The sequence below is a fragment of the Zea mays genome, chromosome 5 (genome assembly GCF_902167145.1).
Source record: "Zea mays cultivar B73 chromosome 5, Zm-B73-REFERENCE-NAM-5.0, whole genome shotgun sequence".
NCBI lineage: Eukaryota > Viridiplantae > Streptophyta > Magnoliopsida > Poales > Poaceae > Zea > Zea mays.
Window position 1 is genome coordinate 68,402,151 of NC_050100.1, and position 23,307 is coordinate 68,425,457.

The 23,307-nt window shown below is 45.0% G+C and overlaps 4 protein-coding genes across 9 annotated transcripts; 1 reads left to right on the forward strand and 3 right to left on the reverse strand.

Moving 5' to 3' along the window:
- The first annotated feature begins 247 nt into the window (after positions 1–247).
- LOC100192615 (uncharacterized) lies at positions 248–1,683 on the forward strand. The gene has a single exon (NM_001137830.1). The coding sequence runs from the start codon at positions 341–343 to the stop codon at positions 1,448–1,450; it is 1,110 nt and encodes a 369-aa protein (NP_001131302.1). The 5' UTR covers positions 248–340; the 3' UTR covers positions 1,451–1,683.
- Positions 1,684–3,617: 1,934 nt separating this feature from the next.
- Positions 3,618–6,359, reverse strand: LOC100193709 (uncharacterized). 4 transcript variants are annotated; one of them, XR_566518.4, is made up of 11 exons: positions 5,984–6,359; positions 5,685–5,909; positions 5,469–5,590; positions 5,325–5,406; positions 5,147–5,219; positions 4,958–5,049; positions 4,690–4,872; positions 4,489–4,566; positions 4,279–4,327; positions 4,081–4,195; positions 3,618–3,920 (listed from the first exon to the last, which is right to left on the reverse strand). XR_566518.4 is itself a non-coding variant. In XM_008682969.4 (11 exons), exons 1-11 carry the CDS (start codon positions 6,329–6,331, stop codon positions 3,863–3,865), a joined length of 1,431 nt encoding a protein of 476 aa, XP_008681191.3. In that variant the 5' UTR covers positions 6,332–6,359; the 3' UTR covers positions 3,618–3,862. The 4 variants fall into 4 exon arrangements, 2 of the variants coding, with proteins under 2 accessions (XP_008681191.3, NP_001304127.1); XM_008682969.4 differs by having other exon boundaries at positions 3,618–3,930; positions 4,283–4,327; XR_004858120.1 differs by having other exon boundaries at positions 3,663–3,930.
- Positions 6,360–6,470: 111 nt separating this feature from the next.
- Positions 6,471–7,904, reverse strand: LOC100193107 (uncharacterized). Its single transcript, NM_001138269.1, has 2 exons — positions 7,434–7,904; positions 6,471–6,886 (listed from the first exon to the last, which is right to left on the reverse strand). The coding sequence occupies exons 1-2, from the start codon at positions 7,749–7,751 to the stop codon at positions 6,713–6,715; spliced, it is 492 nt and encodes a 163-aa protein (NP_001131741.1). The 5' UTR covers positions 7,752–7,904; the 3' UTR covers positions 6,471–6,712.
- An 881-nt stretch (positions 7,905–8,785) lies between these two features.
- Positions 8,786–18,956, reverse strand: LOC103626504 (uncharacterized). Of its 3 annotated transcripts, none has more exons than XR_552980.3 (18): positions 17,943–18,956; positions 17,671–17,781; positions 17,461–17,577; positions 17,201–17,368; positions 16,948–17,109; positions 15,830–16,066; positions 15,611–15,732; positions 14,006–15,416; positions 13,163–13,264; positions 10,759–12,321; positions 10,409–10,639; positions 10,221–10,325; positions 10,029–10,109; positions 9,887–9,955; positions 9,663–9,791; positions 9,436–9,555; positions 9,133–9,347; positions 8,786–8,973 (listed from the first exon to the last, which is right to left on the reverse strand). XR_552980.3 is itself a non-coding variant. In NM_001352177.1 (17 exons), exons 1-17 carry the CDS (start codon positions 18,648–18,650, stop codon positions 9,282–9,284), a joined length of 5,502 nt encoding a protein of 1,833 aa, NP_001339106.1. In that variant the 5' UTR covers positions 18,651–18,912; the 3' UTR covers positions 8,801–9,281. The 3 variants fall into 3 exon arrangements, 1 of the variants encoding a protein (NP_001339106.1); XR_552981.3 differs by having other exon boundaries at positions 8,798–9,038; NM_001352177.1 differs by having other exon boundaries at positions 8,801–9,347; positions 17,943–18,912.
- Between the last annotated feature and the right edge of the window lie 4,351 nt (positions 18,957–23,307).

Sequence of the window (23,307 nt, forward strand, 5' to 3'; positions counted from 1 at the left end):
GCAAGAACGAAGAGAGATGAACAAGATGGAGGGGTGGGCAATAATGCAACAAGCAGTCCGGCGGCGGCACGGGCGCTGGCCGCTGGGCGTGGTCCTCCCTCCATGGCTGGCTCCATCTAGTAGCTCCATGCGTAGTGAGCCGAGTCCAGCAACAAGCCCAGAGGCAGTGGCAACAACGCACATGCCACATGCCACTGCCACTGCTATATATGGGGCAGCACCGCAGCAGCATCAGCTCTGCTCTGCTCAGCCAGCTAGCCATATATACGGCGGCATTCTTCTTCTCTTCTTCTTCCCCAATAACATATCGAGCTGCAAGCTGCTCTGCTTCTTTTCTAGCATGGGCATGAGGGTCTTGTTGGTGGTCGTGCTCATCTCGTTCGCCCCCCTTATTACCACTAATGCAGCAGCAGGTGTCAACGCCACGAGATCTGCTGGTAGGCAGCAGAAGCAGAAGCAGAAGCCGCTGGCGCCTGCCCTCATCGTGTTCGGCGACTCCATCGTGGACCCCGGCAACAACAACGACATCCACACCATCATCAAGGCCGACTTCCCGCCCTACGGCACCGACTTCCAGAACCACAGAGCCACGGGAAGGTTCTGCAACGGCAGGATACCAACCGACTTCATCGCCTCCCGCCTCGGCATCAAGGAGCTTCTGCCGCCCTACCTCACCTCCGAGCCGCTCGACAAGCACGACCTCGTCACCGGCGTCAGCTTCGCGTCCGGCGGCACGGGCTTCGACCCGCTCACGCCGCAGCTCGCCTCCGTGATCTCGCTCCCGGACCAGCTCACCATGTTCCACGACTACCTGGGCAAGGTGCGCGACGCCGCCGGGGACGCCAGGGTGTCGGATATCCTGTCCCGGGGCGTCTTCGCCATCTGCGCCGGCAGCGACGACGTGGCCAACACCTACTTCACCCTGCGAGCGCGCAGCAGCTACGACCACGCCTCCTACGCGCGCCTCCTGGTGCAGCACGCCACCGCCTTCGTCGAGGACCTCATCCGCGCCGGCGCGCGCCGCGTCGCCTTCATCGGCATCCCGCCCATCGGCTGCGTCCCGTCGCAGCGCACCATGTCCGGCGGTCTCGACCGGGGCTGCTCGCAGGGCCACAACGAGATCGCCGTCGCATACAACGCCGGGATGGTGCAGCAGCTGGCGGCGCTGCGGGCCAAGTACCCCGACACGCTGCTCGTCTTCATGGACATCTACGGCTTCCTCTACGACATGATGATGCACCCGCGCAGCTACGGCTTCACGCAGTCCACCAGAGGATGCTGCGGCACGGGCCTCCTCGAGGTCTCCGTCCTCTGCAACGGCGTCACCTCCGCCGTCTGCCAAGACGTCGGCGACTACCTCTTCTGGGACAGCTACCACCCAACGGAGAAGGCGTACAAGATCCTCGCCGACTTCGTCTTCGACAACTACGTCAAGCTCATCCTCGTCTAGCTTACCATTATTTTCATTTCATGAGATGGATTTGATCTGCTGGATTATGCATTAATTGTTTGCTGCTGTATTTACATTTGCTTGTCTGATTAATTGTTTGCTAGCTAATCTTCCGGCCTCTACATCTCTCTATCTATCTATATTTACGTGCATTTATTACGACTCTATTAATTGAATTATTGTACGTCCGTGTCATAAATTAATTAATTAATACTATAATAATAGTTGTATCTAGTGCATGCTGCTCATCACCCTAGCACTACCGGAATCGGTCTCTTTGCCAAGTGTGTGAAGCACTCGGCAAAGCCTGTAAAACACTCTTGGTAAAGGCTTTGCCGAGTGTGACATGGATATCATTTTTGTATTCATGGTTTTTCATTTTTCGATTGACTTGTAGTTTAAATCTGAATTATCCGAAGAAATTCAATTATACGAACTAAATCTAATAGTTATAGCAAACACTTTTATAATTGTGCCAAAATAGAACATTTAAGTCTACATAGTGTAGAAACATACCACAAAAAAGTTTGATTGGGAAAAAAAATATTTTGCCGAGTGTCCAAGGATGACACTCGTAAAATACGGTTTGCCGAGTGTCGGTCTTGCGACACTCGACAAAGAAGCTACTTTGCCAAGTGTCAAGACCTGGCGCTCGGCAACACTCGGCAAAGGTAACGGACGTCAACTATAGACAGCTACTGACGAACCTTTACCGAGTGTTTAGGTTCGCCAAGAGTTTGGCACTCGGCAAACTGTTCTTTGTCGAGTGTTTCCCTGTGCCGAGTGTCCTACTCTCGGTAAACGTGGTCGTTACCAAGAGTAGGACTTTGTCGAGTGCCCGATAAAAAATACTCGGCAAAGCGCCATATTCCGATAGTGTAGGTGATAATCATCTATCCTGAAATTACTTAAAGAATGACTTCTAAATATCACAAATAACTTAAATTTGTTGAGTCATTTCATAGTAGATGAGCATCATCTAAGATGACGAATAACATTTTACATTTATATATATAATATTTGTAATCATAGTTACCGGTAATAACTAAATTATATTCAGTCGTTATCCAAAATTATTGTGTGTGTGCGCGCGCAGATGCGGGTGTGTGTGACTTGTATGGGTATATTTGGTAAAGAGATCTTCCAAATAGAAATTTTAGAGACTAAAGTTTAGTTCCGCGACTAAAGTATCTAAATACTCTTTAAATTCCAAGTTCCTTGGAAGACTAAAAGGGACTATAAGAACAACTCTAAAAGGGCACTAAAAATTTGTTCCCCAAAACGTCTTATTAGGGTTGTTATTAAAAATCCTAAAAAAGCTAAACCCATACTAGACTACTGATAAATAATCCTTACTATTTTTGAAACACCTAACATGGGGCACGCCAAACGCTAATTGGGTCGGTTGCTGGACTTGCGTCCGTAAGATCAAATGCTTATGTGCTGGCATTACACGGGAAGTAGGTAGTTGCGCGAGCTAGATTGGGGAAGGATCCGCTACGCACAAATTTGTGGGACAGCAGGCAGCGGATGCAGGACACGAAGAATATGGGTAAGAAGAGGGAACTGTTGAAGAGCTTGAAATGGGTTTCCTTTCCTAAAAACACTTTTGGGATTAGTTTACGAGATTTTTTTGGATATGCTCTAAACTATATTAATTTCATCTTTTGATCTTCATTTATTTTTGTTGTAATGAAAGAAGAGTAATGGCCGGAAAATGGTAAAAGACATTTTAGGGCATGTTTGGTTCTAGGGACTAAAGCTTAGTCTCTATATTTTCGTCTCATTTAATCCCTAAATAGTCAAACAATGGAACTGAAACATAGACTAAACTACTAAACTGCTTTAGATCCTAGTCCCACAAAGTGACTAAAAGGGACTAAATCATGTTAATTTCACTTTTTGGCCCTCATTTACTTCAATTGCACTAATGGCAGGAGAACAGCAAGAGGCATTTTGATCTTCTTATGAGTCGTTTAATGTATTCTAGTCATTTAATATGTTCTAAATACTTTTAGTTCATGCACCAAACAGGGTAGAGACCAAATTTTAGTGTCTGGACTAAAAAAACCATACATGCTCTTAGTCCCTACCCTGTTTGAAGAGACTAAAAGTGTTCAAAACTTATTAAATGACTCGTAAGAATACGGGAGTTTAGTCCATGGACTTAAGGAACCAAATTGGACTTAAGGAACCAAATAGGTCCTAAATATAGAAGGGAAACGGAGGGAGGCCTGGTCGTCATTGATCAATATGATCCATGCACAGCAACCTAGCAATCTAGCATACAGTGTGTATTGGTCAATATATATGATCCAAATTAATATGTGCTACCTGCTCTGCAGATGCATGACCTCAATCCACATGCATGTACATATATGTGCGCGTGGTGGAGACGACGACGACACATCTTCAACATGTAGATACCAGCCTGTCAGTGTTCGCTCCTAAAGCTTTGCCGATGGCAGGCCTGCAACATACTACGTACTTAGTCAACAAAAAAAGTTGGCATGACAGAAATTCATGTAATTAATGTAATGAGGAGCTGAGCCAGCAGTATATGTATCAAGAAATTGATTTTCATTTATTTGCCAGCTGGTAAAGTAGATGGGAGAGCCAGGGCTACCAACCAATTTGTTTGGCATTAACGATGCTTGGGCAGGCAGGCGGTGGCGTCAAATTCTCCTGCAAGAAGGGCTCCACCTGATTGGGGTTCCCCCACACAGGGTACCCCTTGATCTTACCCTGCACCAAGAGTTGCCAATTCTCGATCCACATCAGTAACTACTAGTAATAATAACCATATATGCGTGCCTAATCATGCTTACATACAAGAACGTTGAGAGCAGACAGGGTTGCCATTCCCTCGCGTGTCCACTGAAGAAAAACAGACAACATTTCATCTCGTCAGTCGGCCGGCCGCCCGCTACTATATATAAATTCTATTCTATAGTAGTAGATATAGAGTAACCTCAAAAATCTGTTACAAGGAACGAAGCAAAACCAAAAAAACAAACAAAACAAAATGGATACGGTACCTTGGAGGCTGATGCGATGTGCGGTACCACGACGGCGTTCTTCATGTCAGCGAGTCCAGGTTTCATGTAAGGCTCATCCTGTTGATGATGACGATGGATTGAGCATATGCATGCTAGCCCAAGAGCTTCTTGTCGATCAAATTAACTAATACTGATCATCATCAACATCAATTATTCGATTCTATGGATGGATCGGAGTACCTCAAAGACATCGAGGCCAACGCGGAACATGGGGTTAGCCTTGAGGTGCTCCACCAGCGCGGCCTCATCGATCACGGGCCCTCGGCTTGCGTTCACAAGAACAGCCTCCTTCTTCATGATGGCCAGCCTCTCGGGGTTTATCAGATGGTAGGTGGTCTTGTCCAGCACCGGATGCAGACTTATCTGCCGCCAAACGAAACAAGCAAACTCAAACAAAACAATATGATAATGGAATGGTCAGATTAATTAATGGACTGCTGAATCTGACCACGTCAGCCTCCCTGAGGACATCCTCCATGGTGGCGGCCCTCTTCCAGGTGACAGGCTCCTCACCGTTTGCTTTGAGGAACTGCCCATATGCTGGAGGTAGGAGTGCAATGCACAGATCGAGCAAGCAGATTAGTATATATCTGTGCCAGTGACATGCATGGTATAGGTACGTAGCATTCTTGCTTGCCTGTGACGAAATTCTCAAGACGTGTGGCCTGATACAGGTCGTAGTAGATGAGGTTCATCTTGAAACCCTCAATCTGGTATGAATGGCAATTAGCTTGAATACCAATCCAATAGAGAGAGAGAGAGAGAGAGAGAGAGAGAGAGAGAGAGAGAGAGAGAGAGGATAGGAAGTAGTGTACCATCATGCGTGCATAGGCGGAGCCAATGCGACCAGCTCCAATGACTCCAACAGTTTGGCCCTTGAGCAGGTTGCCAACGAACCTGCGACAATACATTGTTATTGTTGCATTTGCAGGAGTATATGAGGAAGCAGAGGGACTGACAGGTGTGGGAGCCATCCGTCATAGAGGCCAGCCCTCATGAACTGGTCAGCCTCGACGATCCTCCTGGCTGCCGCCAGCGAGAGGGAGGCGGCGAGCTCAGCCGTCGTCTCCGTCAGAACGCCCTGTGGTTTTGATTGGGGTTGGGGTTTTGGTTTTGGTTTCAATTCAACAACAAACAGAAGCAGAAGCAGCAGCAACAAACAGAGACTCACTCACCGGCGTGTTGCCGATTGCGATGCCATTCCTGTTGGCAGCCTCGACATCGACGTTGTTGTAGCCGACGGCCATGTTGCTGAAGACCGTGCCTCCGGCGCGCTTGAGCGCAGAGAAGAGCACGTCCCCCCAGTCCTCGGTGAGCTGTCCAATGACGCCGTCGCAGCGATCGCCGATGAGCGCCAGGATGTCGTCCACGGAGAGGATGGTCTTGTGCTCGGTGCATATCTGCCAACAGGGACGGGGACAGGGAAGGGTCAGGTTCGTTTGGTGCAGAATTGAACAGGACAAGAAGAAGAAACCTCAAGGCGGCAGTCGTTGTCGGTGAGCAGGCGGATCCATCGTGTGCCCGGCATGGACTTGGTGCTCACCACGCGGTACTTGCCGCTGGGGTTCCACACCTGGATGGAGACGGGCTTCGCCATGGCTGCACCTGCAGAGAGGTTCTCTCTCTCTCTCTCTCTCTCTCTCTCTCTCTCTCTCTCTCTCTCTCTCTCTCTCTCTCTCTCTCTCTCTCTCTCTCTCTCTCTCTCTCTCTCTCTCTCTCTCTCTCTCTCTCTCTCTCTCTCTCTCTCTCTCTCTCTCTCTCTCTCTCTCTCTCTCTCGCCGGCCTTATCAGGGGGCGGGCAGACAGGCGCCAGAAATTTCATTTTCGTTTTCTCCTCCTTTTAAGATAGGAAGGGTGGTGGATAACAGACAAGTGGCCGGCCTTATCAGCATTTCCCTTATCTCCTTGACAACCACGAGTAGACCGTTGGCACAACAACCAGCCATGGAGGCAAATCATCATAAGATCCACTTTTATATATGTATTATGAGATATTAACTAGTAACAAGTCCAGACAGACGAACTAGCACCCACCAGCTTGACATACATCCAATCCAAAAAAGGATACAACCATCACGACCATTATACTACTATTTCACTACTATTTCGTAAGTAGATAGACTAGCATTGTAGAGTGCAGTGCAGACATCCATCTGTTCTTGTAAAAGAACCACCACCATCACCAGGGAAAGGAAGACAACAATCACTCGAAGGCCCACTGGTTCTCCATGCGGATCTCATCCTCCTCCTCTTGGGTGAAGTCGTTCTTGATGCTGAATGTCTTGCGGATCTCCTCCGGAGTCTTGCCCTTGATCATGTCAGCAACCGTCTGGCAGGTCAGGTCCAGCAATCCCTTGATGTTCAGATAGTTGGCAGCCTGAAAATACAGTTCCATTATGTCAACCAGCAATGGCAGAAAATAACACAAATCACGTCCAATTACATGTGGATTGAAGTGTATTGGAATGAATTTGGATGGATTTAAACCGACTCAATACCACCCAATCCACGTGGCGGTCAAACGAACAATCCCCAAAGTGTGCAAAAGTCGCAAGTACAAGCCAAATTCTGTCTGACTAGCTAGTTAAATTATCTCACTGCAAACCAAATATCATCCCCGCCTGTAGCTAGCTTGATACGGGTGCATTGTTGTTACGAATAATAGCAACAGCATGATTTATCAACAGTGTTCCTAGCCACATCACAGTTTTTGTGGTTGATTGATTCCAGAGCAGCAGGGGCTAGTACAACATCTCTTATGAGATAAAAAAAATTGATTGGTTACGGACCTCCACCACGACGCACAACCAATCAATCAATATATACTGATCTAATCCGAACCCTAGAAAGACAGTAGCAGATCTAATCTAACCTATACATAGACAGGAATCGCAAAAGAAGCAAGGGGAGGGGAGGTTACCGACCAGGATGAGGTCGAAGAGCGTAGCCTGGTCCACCTTGACGAACTTCGCGTCCCAGCTCTTGAGGTCCTCGCCGCCCTCGGAGGCAGCGGAGTCAGCGGGTTTGGCGGCGGCGTGGACGTGACTGTTGCAGTACTCGATGACCTTAGAGAGGATCCTGGAGTTGACGTTGGGGAGCGGGATGCCGTTGTCGGCGCAGTCGTCCTCGATCATGTGGCGGAGAGTCTGCGACTCCATGGCCACCGCTTCCTCCACCTCGAACTCCTCTAAGTCGGAGCTCCTGAGCGTGATCATCCTCTTGTTTTCGCCCTCGGACGCCATCGATGGATCGACGAGAGATGAGGCGACGAAACCCTAGCTAGTTGCAGCGATTTGATCTGTGATGGTCGATTGCGAGGGAAACGCCTCTCCTGACTACTTTTCCTTCGATTCGCCTGCCCTGCCCTCTTTAGTTTGGCCTCATAAGTTATTTATGAAAGGTAGCCGGCAATGAACAGATTTAGAGGTGTTTGAATGCACTAGAGCTAATAGTTAGTCGCTAAAATTAGTTAAGACATCCAAACACTCTAGCTAATAGTTTAGCTATTAGCTATTTTTGATAAATTAATTAATAGTTAGATAGTTATTTGTTAGCTATCTAATTCTACTAACAATTTTTAGTCAACTAACTATTAGTTCTAGTACATTCAAACACTCCAAATCTAAAATAAATTATATTTTAAGATGGTGTGAGTATTATATTAATTATCTTATATAATAATAATTATAATAACCAAATTATCCTGCACCTATGATTATATATATAGTTATTATTATTCATTATAATTTGTTTTTTAGAATAATATTTATTTTAGGATATTAGTATATGCATTCTAGATTCATTGTTATCCATTTAAATATGGACATAAAAATAAAAGCTAGAACGGACTAAGTATATTTTATCGTGGTGTAGGAATCCTCAGTAATAACACTTAGACAGTCAGTAGTTTACTCATAGTTTAATTAAAACATTATTTATAGATTACACTATTCGTAGAGTTTAATAGTAGAGTTTAAATGTAGAGTAGAGTTTAATAGTTTACTTAAAACACTATTTATATACTTTTCTGCACTATAAACTACACTATTGTAGAGTTAAATATAAGTAGGATGGGTAAGCTACTAAAGATAGTCTTGGGTACAAACAATTCTCATGCTGCCGATTCTTGCACTTTATTTTTTTCTGTTTATAGGGCCAAATTTTGTTATTCTCTCCATAAGAAAAAACTGTGGCCATGACCAGATGAGCTATCCGCGACTAGTAGTATATAGCATACACTCCCTTTTGTGTATCCTGCTACTGCCAGTGCTCAAAGAAAAAAAACAAATGGTACACCGGGACACATTTATTAATGGTCAGTCATCACAGATGTAGATGTTCTTGTTACAGATAACAATTCTGGAACAAAAAATCCCTTTTATTTACATGTACTGAAACAAACGGGGGTTCTTGTTGGCGCACATCCTCACTCAAGGCGCACATCCTCAATTACTATAGCTTAGCCTGCCCAATGGAAACAGATCATGGTAGAGAAACCAAAATCTGTTAAACTTCCTCGATGACAAAAGCTGTAGATTCATAATTGCAGGTGACAAGGGCAACCCTCGAAGAGAATACAGTAGCTGAACAAATGTAAAAGAAGGGAGAAATCGACAGCAGCACCTGCATCCGAGTGAGGACTGGGGCTCTCGCCCTTGAAGCCGTTTGCTGAGTGAGCTGGTAACCTCAACTCAGTGTTATACATGGACCAAGAAACTAAATCTCCAGAATAAAACTGACCCCTGTATGTTAGTTCGGATATTGTATATTTCTTATGAAAGATCAAATGATCCTCGGCCTTCCAGGATCGCATAAAGCAACTTCTTGCGCATGATTTCCTGTCCAAACAATAGCAACAGCCCGTCAGCAGGAACCATCAGAATGTCAAGCTGACTTTTTAGTGATAAAACAGCAAGGACACTGTACTTTTGTGGAGTAGGGGGGCAGCTTCAGATAATTGGCGCACGTCATCACACTAGGCAAATCATCATCAGCGGACTCTACTGCCCCAGTTGAATTTGAAGTATTCACAGCACTTGAAGGATGCTGGCAATAATCAAAACACCGAGTTACCCCAAAAATAACATCAAGCAGAATAGGTGTGCACATGTCATTATAGCAAATGCCACGATAGATAGACCATGAAAAGGTACCTTCCTAACTATAGTAAGCTTGGGGCTAAGGGCAGCCAATCCACCATGTGGAAGCCGAGGAGCACCGGTTACAAACTGGCAGAACGCATGCTGCTGCTCAGGGGTGAATTCTGACAAAATCTCGAGTAGCTACAAACAAGAGCAAGAATCAAGGAACCACACTTCTCAAAAACCACAACTGGATGTATGTAAGAGATGTAGCATGTGAGGACGAATGAGCTTACATTCACGATCGCAGGACTTTTAGCAGTATATCCATGATCAAATTTTATGTTATCCACCAGGGATTCCGACTGCAGATTCCAAGGTTTATTTAGTGCCACACTTTTACATACATTAACTTGGATAAAAAGGACAGAACATTACCTCCCAAATTTCTTGTCGACCACATATTAGATAGTCAAGTTCTTGAGGTGAAAATATGTGGAGGGATGACATGTCAAACACCTACGAAACATTAAAATAAACAAGAACTATTAGAGTAAACTGAACTACACAAAATCAGAACAAGTAGAATTATTATAAGATTGTGTTAGAGCAATGCCAATGAGGCTGTACCTGATTAAACCCTGATCTAAATGCCTCAACCTGTCGCTTTATCCCTGACTTAACTGTAGCATCCACCACCAAAGTAATATACTCTTCTAAATTATAAATATTAACCTGCAGATGATACTAACAGATTAAAACATACAAAGTGAAATCACCAAGATAAATACACGCTAATATGGAACTTCATCACTTACAATTGTGCCTCCTTCACCCTCTTTAAGCACATAATCAGGATAACCTGGAAGAGTAAAATCTAAACACAAATCTTCAATAGAAGCGCCATGGAAACACAAATCTGCAACTTGTAGCTGGTTCTTGCCAGAAGTGGATTCAAGGAACTGCTTTCGTTCAACAAGAACTTGCAGTTCTTGCAATGTCTTCCCAAACTCAGAATCAAATGACACTATGTCAAACAAATCAAGTTCCTGGCCAATTGCAACACATTAAGTCGTGAAAAGTGAATACAAACAACTAATTAATACATAAAACAAAGCAAAACAAAATGAAAGCAAAGCACTTGGAAATAGAGCTTCTCTGTACATACCTGTCCAAGTATAAGCTTATAAAACGCTGTTGATAAAGGCAAATCTAAAAGTCTGCCATCTTGCAGGACTTTTGCGATCACTTGACCTATTAAGCGGAAATACTCCAAAACTTTGAAGAATCTGCTACCTTCTGAAGTATCAACTTTAGGTGGCCAAGGTCGAGGGAACAATCCAAGAGGAGCTTGTATCAAATACATGCCATCACCTGGTAGATCTGTGTTGAGTTCTTTTCCTGACGACCCATCTTCAGGATCTAAACGGATCACATCCTTCATATCAGTGTGCAATCCTGAATCATATGAAGAAGTAGCTCTCCATAATCCCAGTTGAGCACATTGTAGTTCATGGCTTAAGAGAGTATAAAACTCTAGAGTAGGCCCCAGCCCAGTTCCAACTTCGCCAAAGTATTCCACCTCAAGAACAGCCCTCTGACTGGAGAACATCTCCATAACTTTAGCAGCAGAATCTAGAATACGGTTACGGGAAACACGAACTTTCTGGCGTTGTAACCTGCCAAACCTGACCTCTCTTTCACCACCAGAGCTGTGATTATCACTCTGCTGTTGCTGGAGTCGATTCAATGCTCGTGACAACCCAAAGGCTGTGGAATAGAAGTACTGCCTCCTTGTCTCAAAAGGAAACAGGAATGGGCAGGCCTTGGTCATTTGATAACACCAAGAAGGTAAACTGCCACTACATAGTGCGAGAACGTCCTGCATTTGCCGAGCAAGCTTTGGTGTTAACTTGCTATTGACAAACACTTCAGAAGGTACCTTGGCTCCAGTTCTATATAACTCATCCAGGGTATTGATTTTTCCCTCAGCAAAATCATCAGATGCTCCCTGTACTCTTAAACGAGGGGATAACTGATTAAGCCCCTCAAGTATACGCAATAATGCTAAAATGTTGTACGTTGAGTTTGTCCTCTCAAGATCACAAGGAAGTTCTCCTTGTAAGATGCTATCAAGAAGAGAAACCCCTTGTGCTTCAGAAATGGACCTGTAAGAATCTGATTTTATGTTTAATGAGGTGGAAGTCCCTTGGCAACCCTTCTCAACTTGGTTATCAGCCTTCTGGTACGTTATTGTGAACACATCACCCCAGAAGCGGTTTCCATCATTTGGTATATCAGATCCATTAAACCTTTCTTCATCATCCTCGTCGAGCATAAGTTGACGTTGGATAGCTTGATATACAGTCAAATGTTTGTTAAGCTGCTTGCCACCAGCAGTGAATATAAGTTTATTGTGATCATTCATGCTACCTCCAAGTGACAGACCACGCCGATCTCGGACACCTCTAACACTGCGACCACCAACAGAAGCCAGACCAGCCATCGTCGCAGCAACAAATGACATTGCACCTCGTGAACCGAATGTGCCCATACTTCGAAATTCAGTAGAATCCGGTCCCCTGCTAGAAGTGTTTCTAGCCCCAGAACCAGATGATGGCTGTGCATGGCTAAAAGTAGCTGATCCAATGTTAGATTCATCGGCATCACCCAGTTTCACGTCATGCACACCATCTTGAGAACAGATTGGAAGAGACCCTTCTTGGAGAACCTAAGAATTTGGAGAGGTTATTAAATTAGTCAAGTAAGGGCACAAATGATCATCTTGGACCAACTAAAAGGTTATTTTTGTCATAAAGTAAATAAATATAAGCATGGTACTAAATAGCGTTAGTAGCAACCGCTATGGCGTCCGCAAAAAACGGTAGCGGTCTCTTACCGCTACCACTATTTGAGGTTGGAACTTAGCGGCTGCTATTTGAGGTAGCAGGCTGTTATAGTGCTCCGCACTTCTTCATAGTGTCCACAATAGTGTTGTATGATATACAACAAATAACCCTATCCCATTTTAACTATCATGAAACTATTGAGGTTACTACTTCTGACATGACAATGAAACATGATTTTATGACTATTTTACGGCTATCAAAATATATTTCTTTGTAGACTCCAGTCCAATGTGTGATGACTTATATGTAATATGTTGAATATCATGTTCCTTTATTTAATTTAAAGTATGTGAGAGTGAGACATCGATTTCCACATGCCTCAACCTTAATTTGTGGCTTCCGATGGGTTTCAACTCTAGCCTACCCCAACTTGCTTGGGGCTAAAAGGCTTTGTTGATAATAATGATGTGAGACATCACTTATCTAAGTATAATTAATTAAACGTCTATTAAATTAATATTAATGATATATATATACATAAATTTATGTTTGATTATTATATACTGCTATTGGAACTTAGCGGTCCGTAATAGCACCTGACATCCGCAACATCAAACTGCTATGAACCCATGCTATTTAGTACCTTGAATATGAACCTAAGCAACTACGGATGGTTGCAACGAAGCAAAAAAAAGAGTGGGCATTCAATTTTCAAACAGTTACCTCATGATCATCGTCGTCATCATCATCATCATCTGAAATGTCATCATCATCAATCATCAAAGCATCATCGATCTCAACAGGAGATGTGTCGAGCTCTTCATCCTACATATACCAACATAGAATGTATTTACTTATCAGTTACCATGCTTACACTCTCAACTAGAAAATGAGCCTACTTCTTGATCATTATCCTAATATTTTTTAGATTGGCACAGTTTTGAACTCACAAAATCATGTTTACATATTATGAGGGTAATATAAATTAAGAACTAGATCCGCGGCTAAAATTATCATGTTCATTTGGCGCCCAAGCCATGAGCTTTATAGGTGGCACCAAATATGACACCAGAGAAGTGGATGTGTGTTATGGACGCTAAATCGGTGAGGGATTAGAGAGGGGTATCGACGGGCAGGAACGTCGGCCGAGGGCCTCTGCCCACGGCCGAGCAAGAGGAGGGTTTCTCCCTTCTAATTCTTGCCTAATTTATTTCTTATCCATTGATTACATAAATAGACCGGGTGGCCGCCCTTGTCTAGCTTGAGACCTTTATCTCCTTAAAACTCTCCTAAAAACTCTCAACAAACTAACTGATAACCTTCCTAGATAATCTCAACTAATCTCCTAAATAATCTCAACTAATCTTCTAATCTTATCTCTAACTATCATTATCTAATCCCCCTTGGAGGGCCCATGGCTGCTGCTGCCGCAGCCCCTCCGTGGGCCTCCTTAGGCCCTGACAATGCGACTTTTGAGAAGAGCTGCTACCCAACTTGAATAGAAACAGTAACTTTTCTTTGCAAGCCAAACTAACCAGGAATGAGGCATGTAAACAAAAAAAATACCTCAGAGCTACTGTGGCCATGTGCCTGCTTCATTTCCAAATCTTTCTCTGAAGCAGATTTTTGGTGGGCAGCATTCCTTGTATTAGGTCCTTTTGATTCATCTGAGTTTGGCTTTACAATAGCTTTTCCTTTTCCTTTGGCAGTACTAGTGCTTTCATCATGAGAATCCTTCTTAGATGTAAGACCACCTGCAGCAGATGACTTTGATCTTGTTGTTGGGCGCCGACCAGATTGAGCCATTGCAGCTGTTAATGATGCACCAGCCGTGGTGCCAGGAACCCCAGATTCAGAATTATTACCAGATGGAATTATAGGCTTCGATGCAACCTCACTGCGTTGAACTCTAGGCCAAAGGAATTCTTCAACAGATGCAAGACTAGCAAATGGGTCGATAAGCACAATATTTGATGAATAATCCCGAAGTGATTTTTCGCCTTGAGCTCGGGAAAGACGAAGCTTGAAGGGTTGAGCCAGAGCACTAAGACCTGAAGTCAGACGAGACCCTCCAATACCAATCCTACTAGACTGGCTGAGCACAACAGGGAAACGTTCCAGCGAAGACAATGCACTTTGCAGTTTCTGAACCAACAGTGCCATGGGAGTTTCATCTCGTCCATGATCAATAGAAAGGGCAACAGATATGAAGGTTTTGTATCGTCTAAGGGCCTGCTGACGAAGCTGAGATAGGTTTCCTTCAGATACCTTTTCCTTCCCAAATGTCCCACAGGACAAATAGTCAAGCAATGCTATGACAACACCACTTCTAATGAATTCAAATGTGGAAACACCATTAACTTTGCTAAGCTCAGAGAGCATTTCAGATATTATTTTGTCTAATTGTTCTTCAACATCAATTGAGATGTCCAAAAAATTAGTGCTTATAGCTTTTGATTTCCCTTTTGCTTTTGTTTTGACGTTCTCAGAGACAGTATTCAACTTTGCACAGAGTGCCCTCAGTTTAAGAAGGTCATCAGTAAACCCGATATCACTTGAATCAGTATCCGCCGGAAAGTATTTATCTTTGAAAGACTTTGCATGGTCACTAACTGTGAAACGAAGGCTGGTGTTTGGAGCTTCTGAAGCGGTTGCTGTTGAGCACATAACACCAAGGTTGGAACTATTTGATTCATCCAATGAACTATTTTCTGCTGCAACAGCACCCGCACGCCGGCGTTGACGTCTAGAACGTGATGGCATGGCAGAATCTTTATCTTTATCCTGAGGTGGCACCTGAGAAGGCATTTTGTTGGAAGATTCTGAACATATGAGTGACTCCACAGCATGAACGACACCTTCCCTCACAAATAACTTGGAAAATGTCTCTGGAAGCTTTTCCATCATTATTTCTGCTATCTGAAGAGCAGGAATCAACACTTGAGGATCTTTCCATGCAAGAATGCCCGCAAGGAAGCTGCAGATAGAAATGAAATAACTTAGAAGGGATTGGAAAAGAAGTATGTACATTGAGACTTGAGAGACTTTCTTTTTGTCTTTTAACATCCATTGTTCTGAAATCATTCTCTAGAAATGAACTGAGAATTTTTTCGGTTCTATTAATGAAACATGCATCTCTTTTGTGTGTTCCAGGTGAGAGAGAGAGAAAACCTGGATATGTTTGTTGTGCCAAGGAGAGACTGGATTGTTTCGGCGGAGCTGTAGTACATTAATTTTCCAATGATAGATAAACACTTGTGACGTATTGGTGCATTTACACTAGAACCATACACCTGAACAAGCACACAGGCTATTAAAGTACACAAAGACAAAACACAAATAGCAATTGAAATGGCTGTCAGGACTCAGGAAAAGAATTCCAGCACTAACCTGTGTCATTGTGGGTAACAAATCCATACCAAACTGTTGTAAAAGCTCAGGTTGCTCACGCAATAGCCTCTCACGGCCAGACCTTTCATTTCCTGTTGAACCACCCCCCTCTTGTTTGATGGAAGCAGATTTCTTTGTTGAAGAGCCTTTATATGTATGGTAATATGTTGGTAACTTAATGATTCTCGCAGGGATATGCGGAAGCAAATCATCGGCAAGGCTCACAATCTCAAACATCTGCAATATTTGGGGTAAACATATGAAAAACATTTGTACAACAAAAAACATACAGGTGCATGAAACTGATGAGTCAAACAGTGTGGGTTTCAAGAATTAATGTTTCAGCAGCTAGGTGAGAAGATACAGCAGCTGTTGCAGACGATCATACTCAAAAAATGCCAGACTCGTGTGTGTATGTACCACAAATGATTTTAGCAATTAAGCAAGACAGCAACAAGCAGAAGCTGAGATGGCATTATATATTCATACTCAATTGTATAGCATGGAAAAAAAACTCTTCGATCTGTACCATACCAAATGCGATTGACCAAAAGCACAATTTACTTGCACCACACTAGGAAGAAAATAAGACGACAAGAATCACAGCAGCTACTTAATCCAAATGAGATTTTGCTCTATCATATTACAAGTGAGACTTTTGTTCCCCTGTGTGCCATAAATCAACATTTTCTGCTTCATTAAAACATTTCAAAAGACTTACTCAGGCAATATAAAAGCACAACGAAAGTATGCAGGCCTTTGAAAATACTAGTTCACTGCTCTTTTGAATGATTATTTGCATGGTTTAAGAAGACGAGCACAATTCCCGACATTTTAGCATCTATGTTCAATGCTCAAAAAAATCACCCAAACAATTGCTCAATGGTACATATAATTATGAACATGTGATGTCGCCTTTAGAGTTCTAAAAGTCTGCATGATACGTGTGGTAGATGTAATTTCAGAAAGTGTGAGATGCCAAAGCCTAATTTTTCACTGATAAATCGGAATTTTATTGAATCCAATCACAGAGAGAAATTGTGGCTAAATTGATTTTTTTTTAAAAGGCCAGCACTAGCAGAATAGTCAAGTCCTAAGTCAGTGATAGAAATATTCACCTGATCTGCAGGCCTTGTTACAGCAGGGGAGACTGATGTTCCAGAAATCAAAGCAGAGCCAGAAAGGATATCTTTAAGAGTGCCGCTGATCCCAAGAAGAAGTAGTGTTTTAACTGCCAGCAGGGATCCACTTGCACATATTGAGAGAAGACGGATTAAGCCCTGAAAAGCGTGCAACCTAATTTTAGCATAAGTGTGAGAAAGAGGGGCCACAGCAAACAATAAAAGGGTATCAAAATAAAATGGCCCATACTGTATATGTGGATGTGCTCAGTGATGTCTGGCCAGATGAGTTGCCAACAGCTATCAAGCTAGCAGCTTGAGCAACTAATCCATGATTGCAGAGTTCATCAAGTTTGTCGGGGTAATAGGCAAAAGCTTCAGCAATGCGTGTCAAACAAACAGAAGCATGCTCTAGTACCTGTAAGGCACATAGATGAAGGGTTGGGAAATACATGATATACCTCAATATATCATAATCCAGAGGTATGGTTGTCTGAGCTTGCAAAGTACCTTGGAATCATGGTGATTTAGAAGATTCGTGAGCAAGGGGACAGCTTCCATGACAAACTCGGAAGCATCGGACGGCAGCTTCCTGCAAATATTTGCAGCGGTAGACAAGGCTACCCTCTACAACAAGTACGTCCCCCATGGGAAGAGGTGTAAGTAGATGCAAACAGTGCACAAGATAAGAACGGTTGTAAGGAGATCAGAGGACCCGACCTGAACCCCAGTGGAGAAGAAGTCGAGATACGATAGAACAGCCATTAGGGCACCAGCTCGCAAACAGGCAGTTGGGTGCTCCAGAGAGATCTTCTTAAGGGCTTGTAGAGACTGAGCAGGCGAGTAAAGTAAATGTGTTAGCAGCACCTTGGTAAGGGGCTAAGGGCATGCATGCAGAGGATGACTGATCATATTTCATTTTTAGATGATAGTGAGGATGAGCGATGATACAGGATAAAACGAGGAAGAAGAAGACAAAGGGAAGGCACCACCTGCTCAGCGAGGTCCATGTACTCGATGGTGAGCAGTCGAGCACAGAAGCACTGTATGGCCCCGTAGTGCACGACCGCGGAGCAGGAGGAGGGGAGCACATCAACGAGGTTGGAGAGTGCCCGCGCCGCGAGCAGCATGACGTCGGGGCTGGCACCAGCGGTGGCAGGCTCGTCCTCGCGGCCGAGCATCCCGACGAGGATTGGGACAAAAGCATCGACCGGGAAGGCGGCGAGCGAGTCCTCGGTGCCGATGGAGAGCATCTCGCAGAGCTGCATGAGGGACTGGAGCTGGCGCGACTCGTCGCCGTGCGCCTGCAGGCCGGCGAGGATCCTCTTGAGGTGACCGGACGTGGCGGAGGAGGGCGCTGAGGAGGAGGATGGGAGGAGGTCGTCGAGGCCGGCGCCGAGCCTGCGGAGGAGGCCCTGGAGGGCGGTGCTGGCGGAGGTGAAGGGCTGGGGGAAGGTGACGTCGGCGTCATCGTCAGGGGCGGGTGGGGAAGGGTGGTCGGAGGAGGCGGGGTCGGGGTCCTTGCCCTTGTCGGCGGCGGCGGCGCGGGAGCGGCGGCGGGAGGAGGGCGAGGGTTCCATCGGTGGCTGCTGGCGCGGCGGCGCAGAGGAGGAGGAAGAGGAGTTGCGGCGGGGGCGCTTGGAGGCGGACGAGGAGGCGGCGGCCGCTGCGCGCTTGCGACTGCTGCTGCGTGTTTCCATACAAGGCAAGGCGCGCGCGCGGGGAGGGCGGCCGGTCGGCCGGCCGGCCGAGACTAGGCGGCGGCCAGCGGCAGCGGGCGGGTGCGCGTGAATCCAATTCCAGCCGATAGCTCCTGGATTGGATTCGTCCCGTCGGCGGTGGATCGATCTAGGAGGAATTGGGGATTTTTTGCTTGCTTCCCTCGTTCCCTTTTGCCTTGGATGGATTCGTTCGATGAAGGGGAGGAGGAGGACCAAGACGCGAGAGAGGAGAGTGACAGACGCAGACACACACACAGCCCAGCAACTGCTGGTCAGGATCTCTCGTGGTCGGCAACTCCAGGCCTGGGCCGGCCATCCCTTCATGGGCTCTCATCCCATCAATCAAGCTGCACTATGCGGATCTACGGACTGTTGGACCGGACCGCCTGGACGGCCTTTCATCAGATCTCCCGGTTGCCACTCTCGATGCCTATCTGCCTCTCTTTCTTGTGCTAGTGTTTGGTGTTGTTTTTTAGCTTACTAAGAGCATCTTCAATACTTATGTAAATTTAGCATCCTAAATTATAGATTTAAGAAGTTGCTAAAACACTTTAAGAAGTAGAAAAATGTATGTGATCCAACAGTTTCCTATTTATTGGTTGCTAATTTTAAAGTTGTCTACGTCAACAAAAAAAATAAGTGAGCTTGCTTTCTAATTTTAATTGAGTCGGCGGTAGAAATCAATATCAACAACCTTCCCTGATGTCGAAGTTATCGATGGAAGACCATACGGACGTGGCGATGACGCGAAGACATCACAGGATGTGCTCTAACGACGCCTCCGCATAAGAGGTTGTCTAACAGTGACGGCACAAGACATCTAGGCGTTAGAGATGGATTTGTGGTCAACAGGACAGTGGGACAGCGCAAAACAGTGGCAAAAGTATTATTTTCATGATGGATTTAGTACCAACGTTGATTTAGTGAGTCCCAACAAGGTTGGTAAATGTAGGGATGAAATTGTGTTTTGTAGGGAGTTTGTACATTTAGGGAACTGATTTACATAACTGTTGGAGAATAGTTTTTATCGAAAACTTGTTAAATTCATATTTAGGGACTTGTTTACATAACTACTGGAGATGCTCTAAGGGTCTGTTTGTTTCATCTTATAGATTTTATAATCTGGATTATAATCTAAATTATATAATATAGATTATAATCTATACATATTATAATCTACATATAGTTGTTTGGTAGTCTAGATTATACAAATGTAGATTATTCATAAAGACAGCAGTACCCTTGTTTGTTTATTTCAAGTGAGGAAAGAATGATGGCATATATTGTAATTTCTATTTACATAACCATGGGGTAGTGGGTCTTTTGCCAAAAATAATCTCAAATAAGCTATTGTTCTCTACTATCTATTAAGTCAATAATGTAGACCACGGCACAACCATGCCCCCGCCCTACCCTGCCTCACTTTGCCCACCCTATCGTCAGACTACCCCTGACCTAGTGTGCCATGTGCTTCTGGTCCGCGCGCTACCGTCCTCCCGGTTTCATCCGTTCTCGCGCCCGCACGCCGTCATCTATGGAGTCGTCCGCCCCTCGGCCTCAAACGGAGCCGTCCGCACCAGCCGCCAACTTGAGCCCGGTCCCGCATATTCCGTCTTACTGATGACGGATCCACTCGCCCTCTTGAGAGCACCTAGAGGGGGTGAATAGGTGATCCTGTAAAACTTGAACTTAATGCCACAAAAACATGGTTAAGCGTTAGCACAGTATTGCCAAGTGGCTAGATAAGAGTCTTAGCGAAACACAATAACCACAAGAGAATCAACACAGGTAGACACAGTGGTTTATCCCGTGGTTCGGTCAAGTACAACACTTGCCTACTTCCACGTTGTGGCGTCCCAATGGACGAGGGTTGCAATCAACCCTTCTCAAGCGGTCCAAAGACCCACTTGAATACCACGGTGTTTGCTTTTCTTTTCTATATCCCGTTCGCGAGGAATCTCCACAACTTGGAGTCTCTCGCCCTTACAAAGATGTTCACAAAGAAGCACAGAGCAAGGGAGGGATTAGCAACTCACACAAGACACAAGGATCACAGCAAATACTGAGAGCACCTAGAGGGGGGGGTGAATAGGTGATCCTGTAAAACTTCAAAACTTAAGCCACAAAAACTTGTTAAGTGTTAGCACAAATATGTCCAAGTGGCTAGAGAGGAGTCAAAACACAATAACCACAAGAAATCAATCACAGAGATGACACGGTGGTTATCCCGTGGTTCGGCCAAGTACAAAACTTGCCTACTCCACGTTGTGGCGTAACGGACGAGAGTTGCACTCAACTCCTCTCAAGTGATCCAATGATCAACTTGAATACCACGGTGTTCTTGCTTTTCTTTTCTCAATCCCTTTTGCGAGGAATCTCCACAACTTGGAGCCTCTCGCCCTTACAAAAGATGTTCACAGAGAATCATGGAGCAAGGGAGGGAATGAGCAACGCACACAAGACTTCAAAAGATCAGAGCAACACGCACACAAGCAGCAATAAGAGCTCGCAACACAACTCAAAGAGTACACCACTCCACAAGAGCTCTATATGCTATCACAATGAATCGAATGCGCTAGATCAATGTCTTGGTGCTTAGAAAGGTTGTAGGAATGCTTGGTGTATTCCTCCATGCGCCAAGGGGTCCCTTTTATAGCCCCAAGGCAGCTAGGAGCCGTTGGGAACAAATCTGGAAGGCCATCTTTGCCTTCTGTCTCGTGGCGCACCGGACAGTCCGGTGCACACCGGACACTGTCCGGTGCCCGATTTGTTTCCATAAAAAGCTCATCCGACCGTTGCTTTCTGATGCAGATCTGCGCACAGTTGGCGCACCGGACATGTCCGGTGCACACCGGACAGTCCGGTGTACCTTTCCGACCGTTGGCTCGGCCACGTGTCGCGCGCCGATCGCGCGGCCGACCGTTGGCCCGGCCGACCATTGGCTCACCGGACAGTCCGGTGCACACCGGACAGTCCGGTGAATTTTAGCCGAAGTCGCCGGAGAAAAACCCGAGAGCGACTGTTTTGCTCCACGCTGGTCTGGCGCACCGGACACTGTCCGGTGCACACCGGACAGTCCGGTGCCCCAGCCCGAAACAGCCTTTGGCTGTACACAGCCACTCTCCACTTCTTTTCTTTTCTTCTTCTTCCTGTTTCTAACACTTAGACAAGATATTAGTACACAAAACCAATGTACTAAGACTTAGAAACATACCTCTGTTGTAGATTTTCACTTGTTCAACCATAGGCATTGATTCTCATATAAACACTTGTGTTGACACTCAATCACCAAAATACTTAGAAATGGCCCAAGGGCACATTTCCCTTTCAATCTCCCCCTTTTTGGTGATTTATGCCAACACAACATAAAGCAGATAGGACAAGTGCAAAATCACTTCAAATAAAAACTCAAATTGATTTTGATTCAATTTTAGCATATATGGATCATCCTTTGCCACCACTTGGTTTGTTTTTGCAAATCAAACTCAAATCTCTATCTCTATGTCAAACACACATGTTGAAGCATAAAGAGAGTCATTTCAAAAGAGATTGTCAAAGATTTCAAAAACTCCCCCTATTTCACACTTCTCCCCACAAGAAGCCAATTTTTGACAATAGAGACAATAAAAGCTTTTGACAAAACAAAAACTCTATTCTACTATTTTCAAAATCTCTCAAGTGGTAGCTGATCCATTTATCACTTTGGCCTTTTTTTTCTCCCCCTTTGGCATCAAGCACCAAAACGGGATCAATCTTGGCCTTTTAACCCCATTGCCTCACCAAAGTCTTCAATTAAGAGCAAATGGCAATAAGATTTCATGAGATGAACTTGGAATTAGTTACCCTCTCATCGGAGTGCAGTGGAAGTCTTGCATGGTCCAAGTCCACCTTTTCCCTTTCAATCCTCCTTCGAGACTAAATCATCAAACTCAAGCACATGGTTAGTCTCAAAGGGTCAAGTTGTAACACATCTCCCCCTAAACATGTGCAACACTTTGCAACGGTCTTGTGAGGTCCAGGGAGTGTTTGTACAACTTGAGCACCATAATAAGCAACAAAATGCAAAAAGGAACATGATCAAAAGCATAAGTACATGTATGCTACAATTCAATCCAGGTTCCGCGAATCTATGACATTTAGCTCACTACGCAACCTGCAAAAGGTCTTCTCATCTAGAGGCTTAGTGAAGATATCGGCTAGCTGGTTCTCGGTGCTAACATGAAACACTTCGATATCTCCCTTTTGCTGGTGGTCTCTCAAAAAGTGATGCCGGATGTCTATGTGCTTTGTGCGGCTGTGCTCAACAGGATTCTCCGCCATGCGGATAGCACTCTCATTGTCACATAGGAGTGGGACTTTGCTCAGATTGTAGCCAAAGTCCCGGAGGGTTTGCCTCATCCAAAGTAGTTGCGCGCAACACTGACCTGCGGCAACGTACTCGGCCTCAGCGGTGGATAGGGCAACGGAAGTTTGTTTCTTAGAATTCCATGACACCAGGGACCTTCCTAAGAATTGGCACGTCCCCGATGTACTCTTCCTATCGACCTTACATCCAGCATAGTCGGAGTCTGAGTATCCAACTAAGTCAAAGGTAGACCCCTTTGGATACCAGAGCCCGAAGCAAGGCGTAGCAACC

Excerpts from the sequence above, each read along its gene's own strand:
- LOC100192615 (NM_001137830.1), top strand. The coding sequence starts at position 341 with ATGGGCATGAGGGTCTTGTTGGTGGTCGTGCTCATCTCGTTCGCCCCC.
- LOC100193709 (XM_008682969.4), bottom strand. The coding sequence starts at position 6,331 with ATGAAATTTCTGGCGCCTGTCTGCCCGCCCCCTGATAAGGCCGGCGAG. Across the intron at positions 5,591-5,684 it reads TCGCAATCGGCAACACGCCG|GGCGTTCTGACGGAGACGAC; the intron begins GTGAGTGAGTCT and ends TCAAAACCACAG. Across the intron at positions 4,328-4,488 it reads ACATCGCATCAGCCTCCAAG|TGGACACGCGAGGGAATGGC; the intron begins GTACCGTATCCA and ends GTTTTTCTTCAG.
- LOC100193107 (NM_001138269.1), bottom strand. The coding sequence starts at position 7,751 with ATGGCGTCCGAGGGCGAAAACAAGAGGATGATCACGCTCAGGAGCTCC. Across the intron at positions 6,887-7,433 it reads CGCTCTTCGACCTCATCCTG|GCTGCCAACTATCTGAACAT; the intron begins GTCGGTAACCTC and ends CTGTATTTTCAG.
- LOC103626504 (NM_001352177.1), bottom strand. The coding sequence starts at position 18,650 with ATGGAAACACGCAGCAGCAGTCGCAAGCGCGCAGCGGCCGCCGCCTCC. Across the intron at positions 10,326-10,408 it reads AGGGTGAAGGAGGCACAATT|GTTAATATTTATAATTTAGA; the intron begins GTAAGTGATGAA and ends TATCATCTGCAG. Across the intron at positions 9,348-9,435 it reads TGCCCCCCTACTCCACAAAA|GAAATCATGCGCAAGAAGTT; the intron begins GTACAGTGTCCT and ends TTGTTTGGACAG.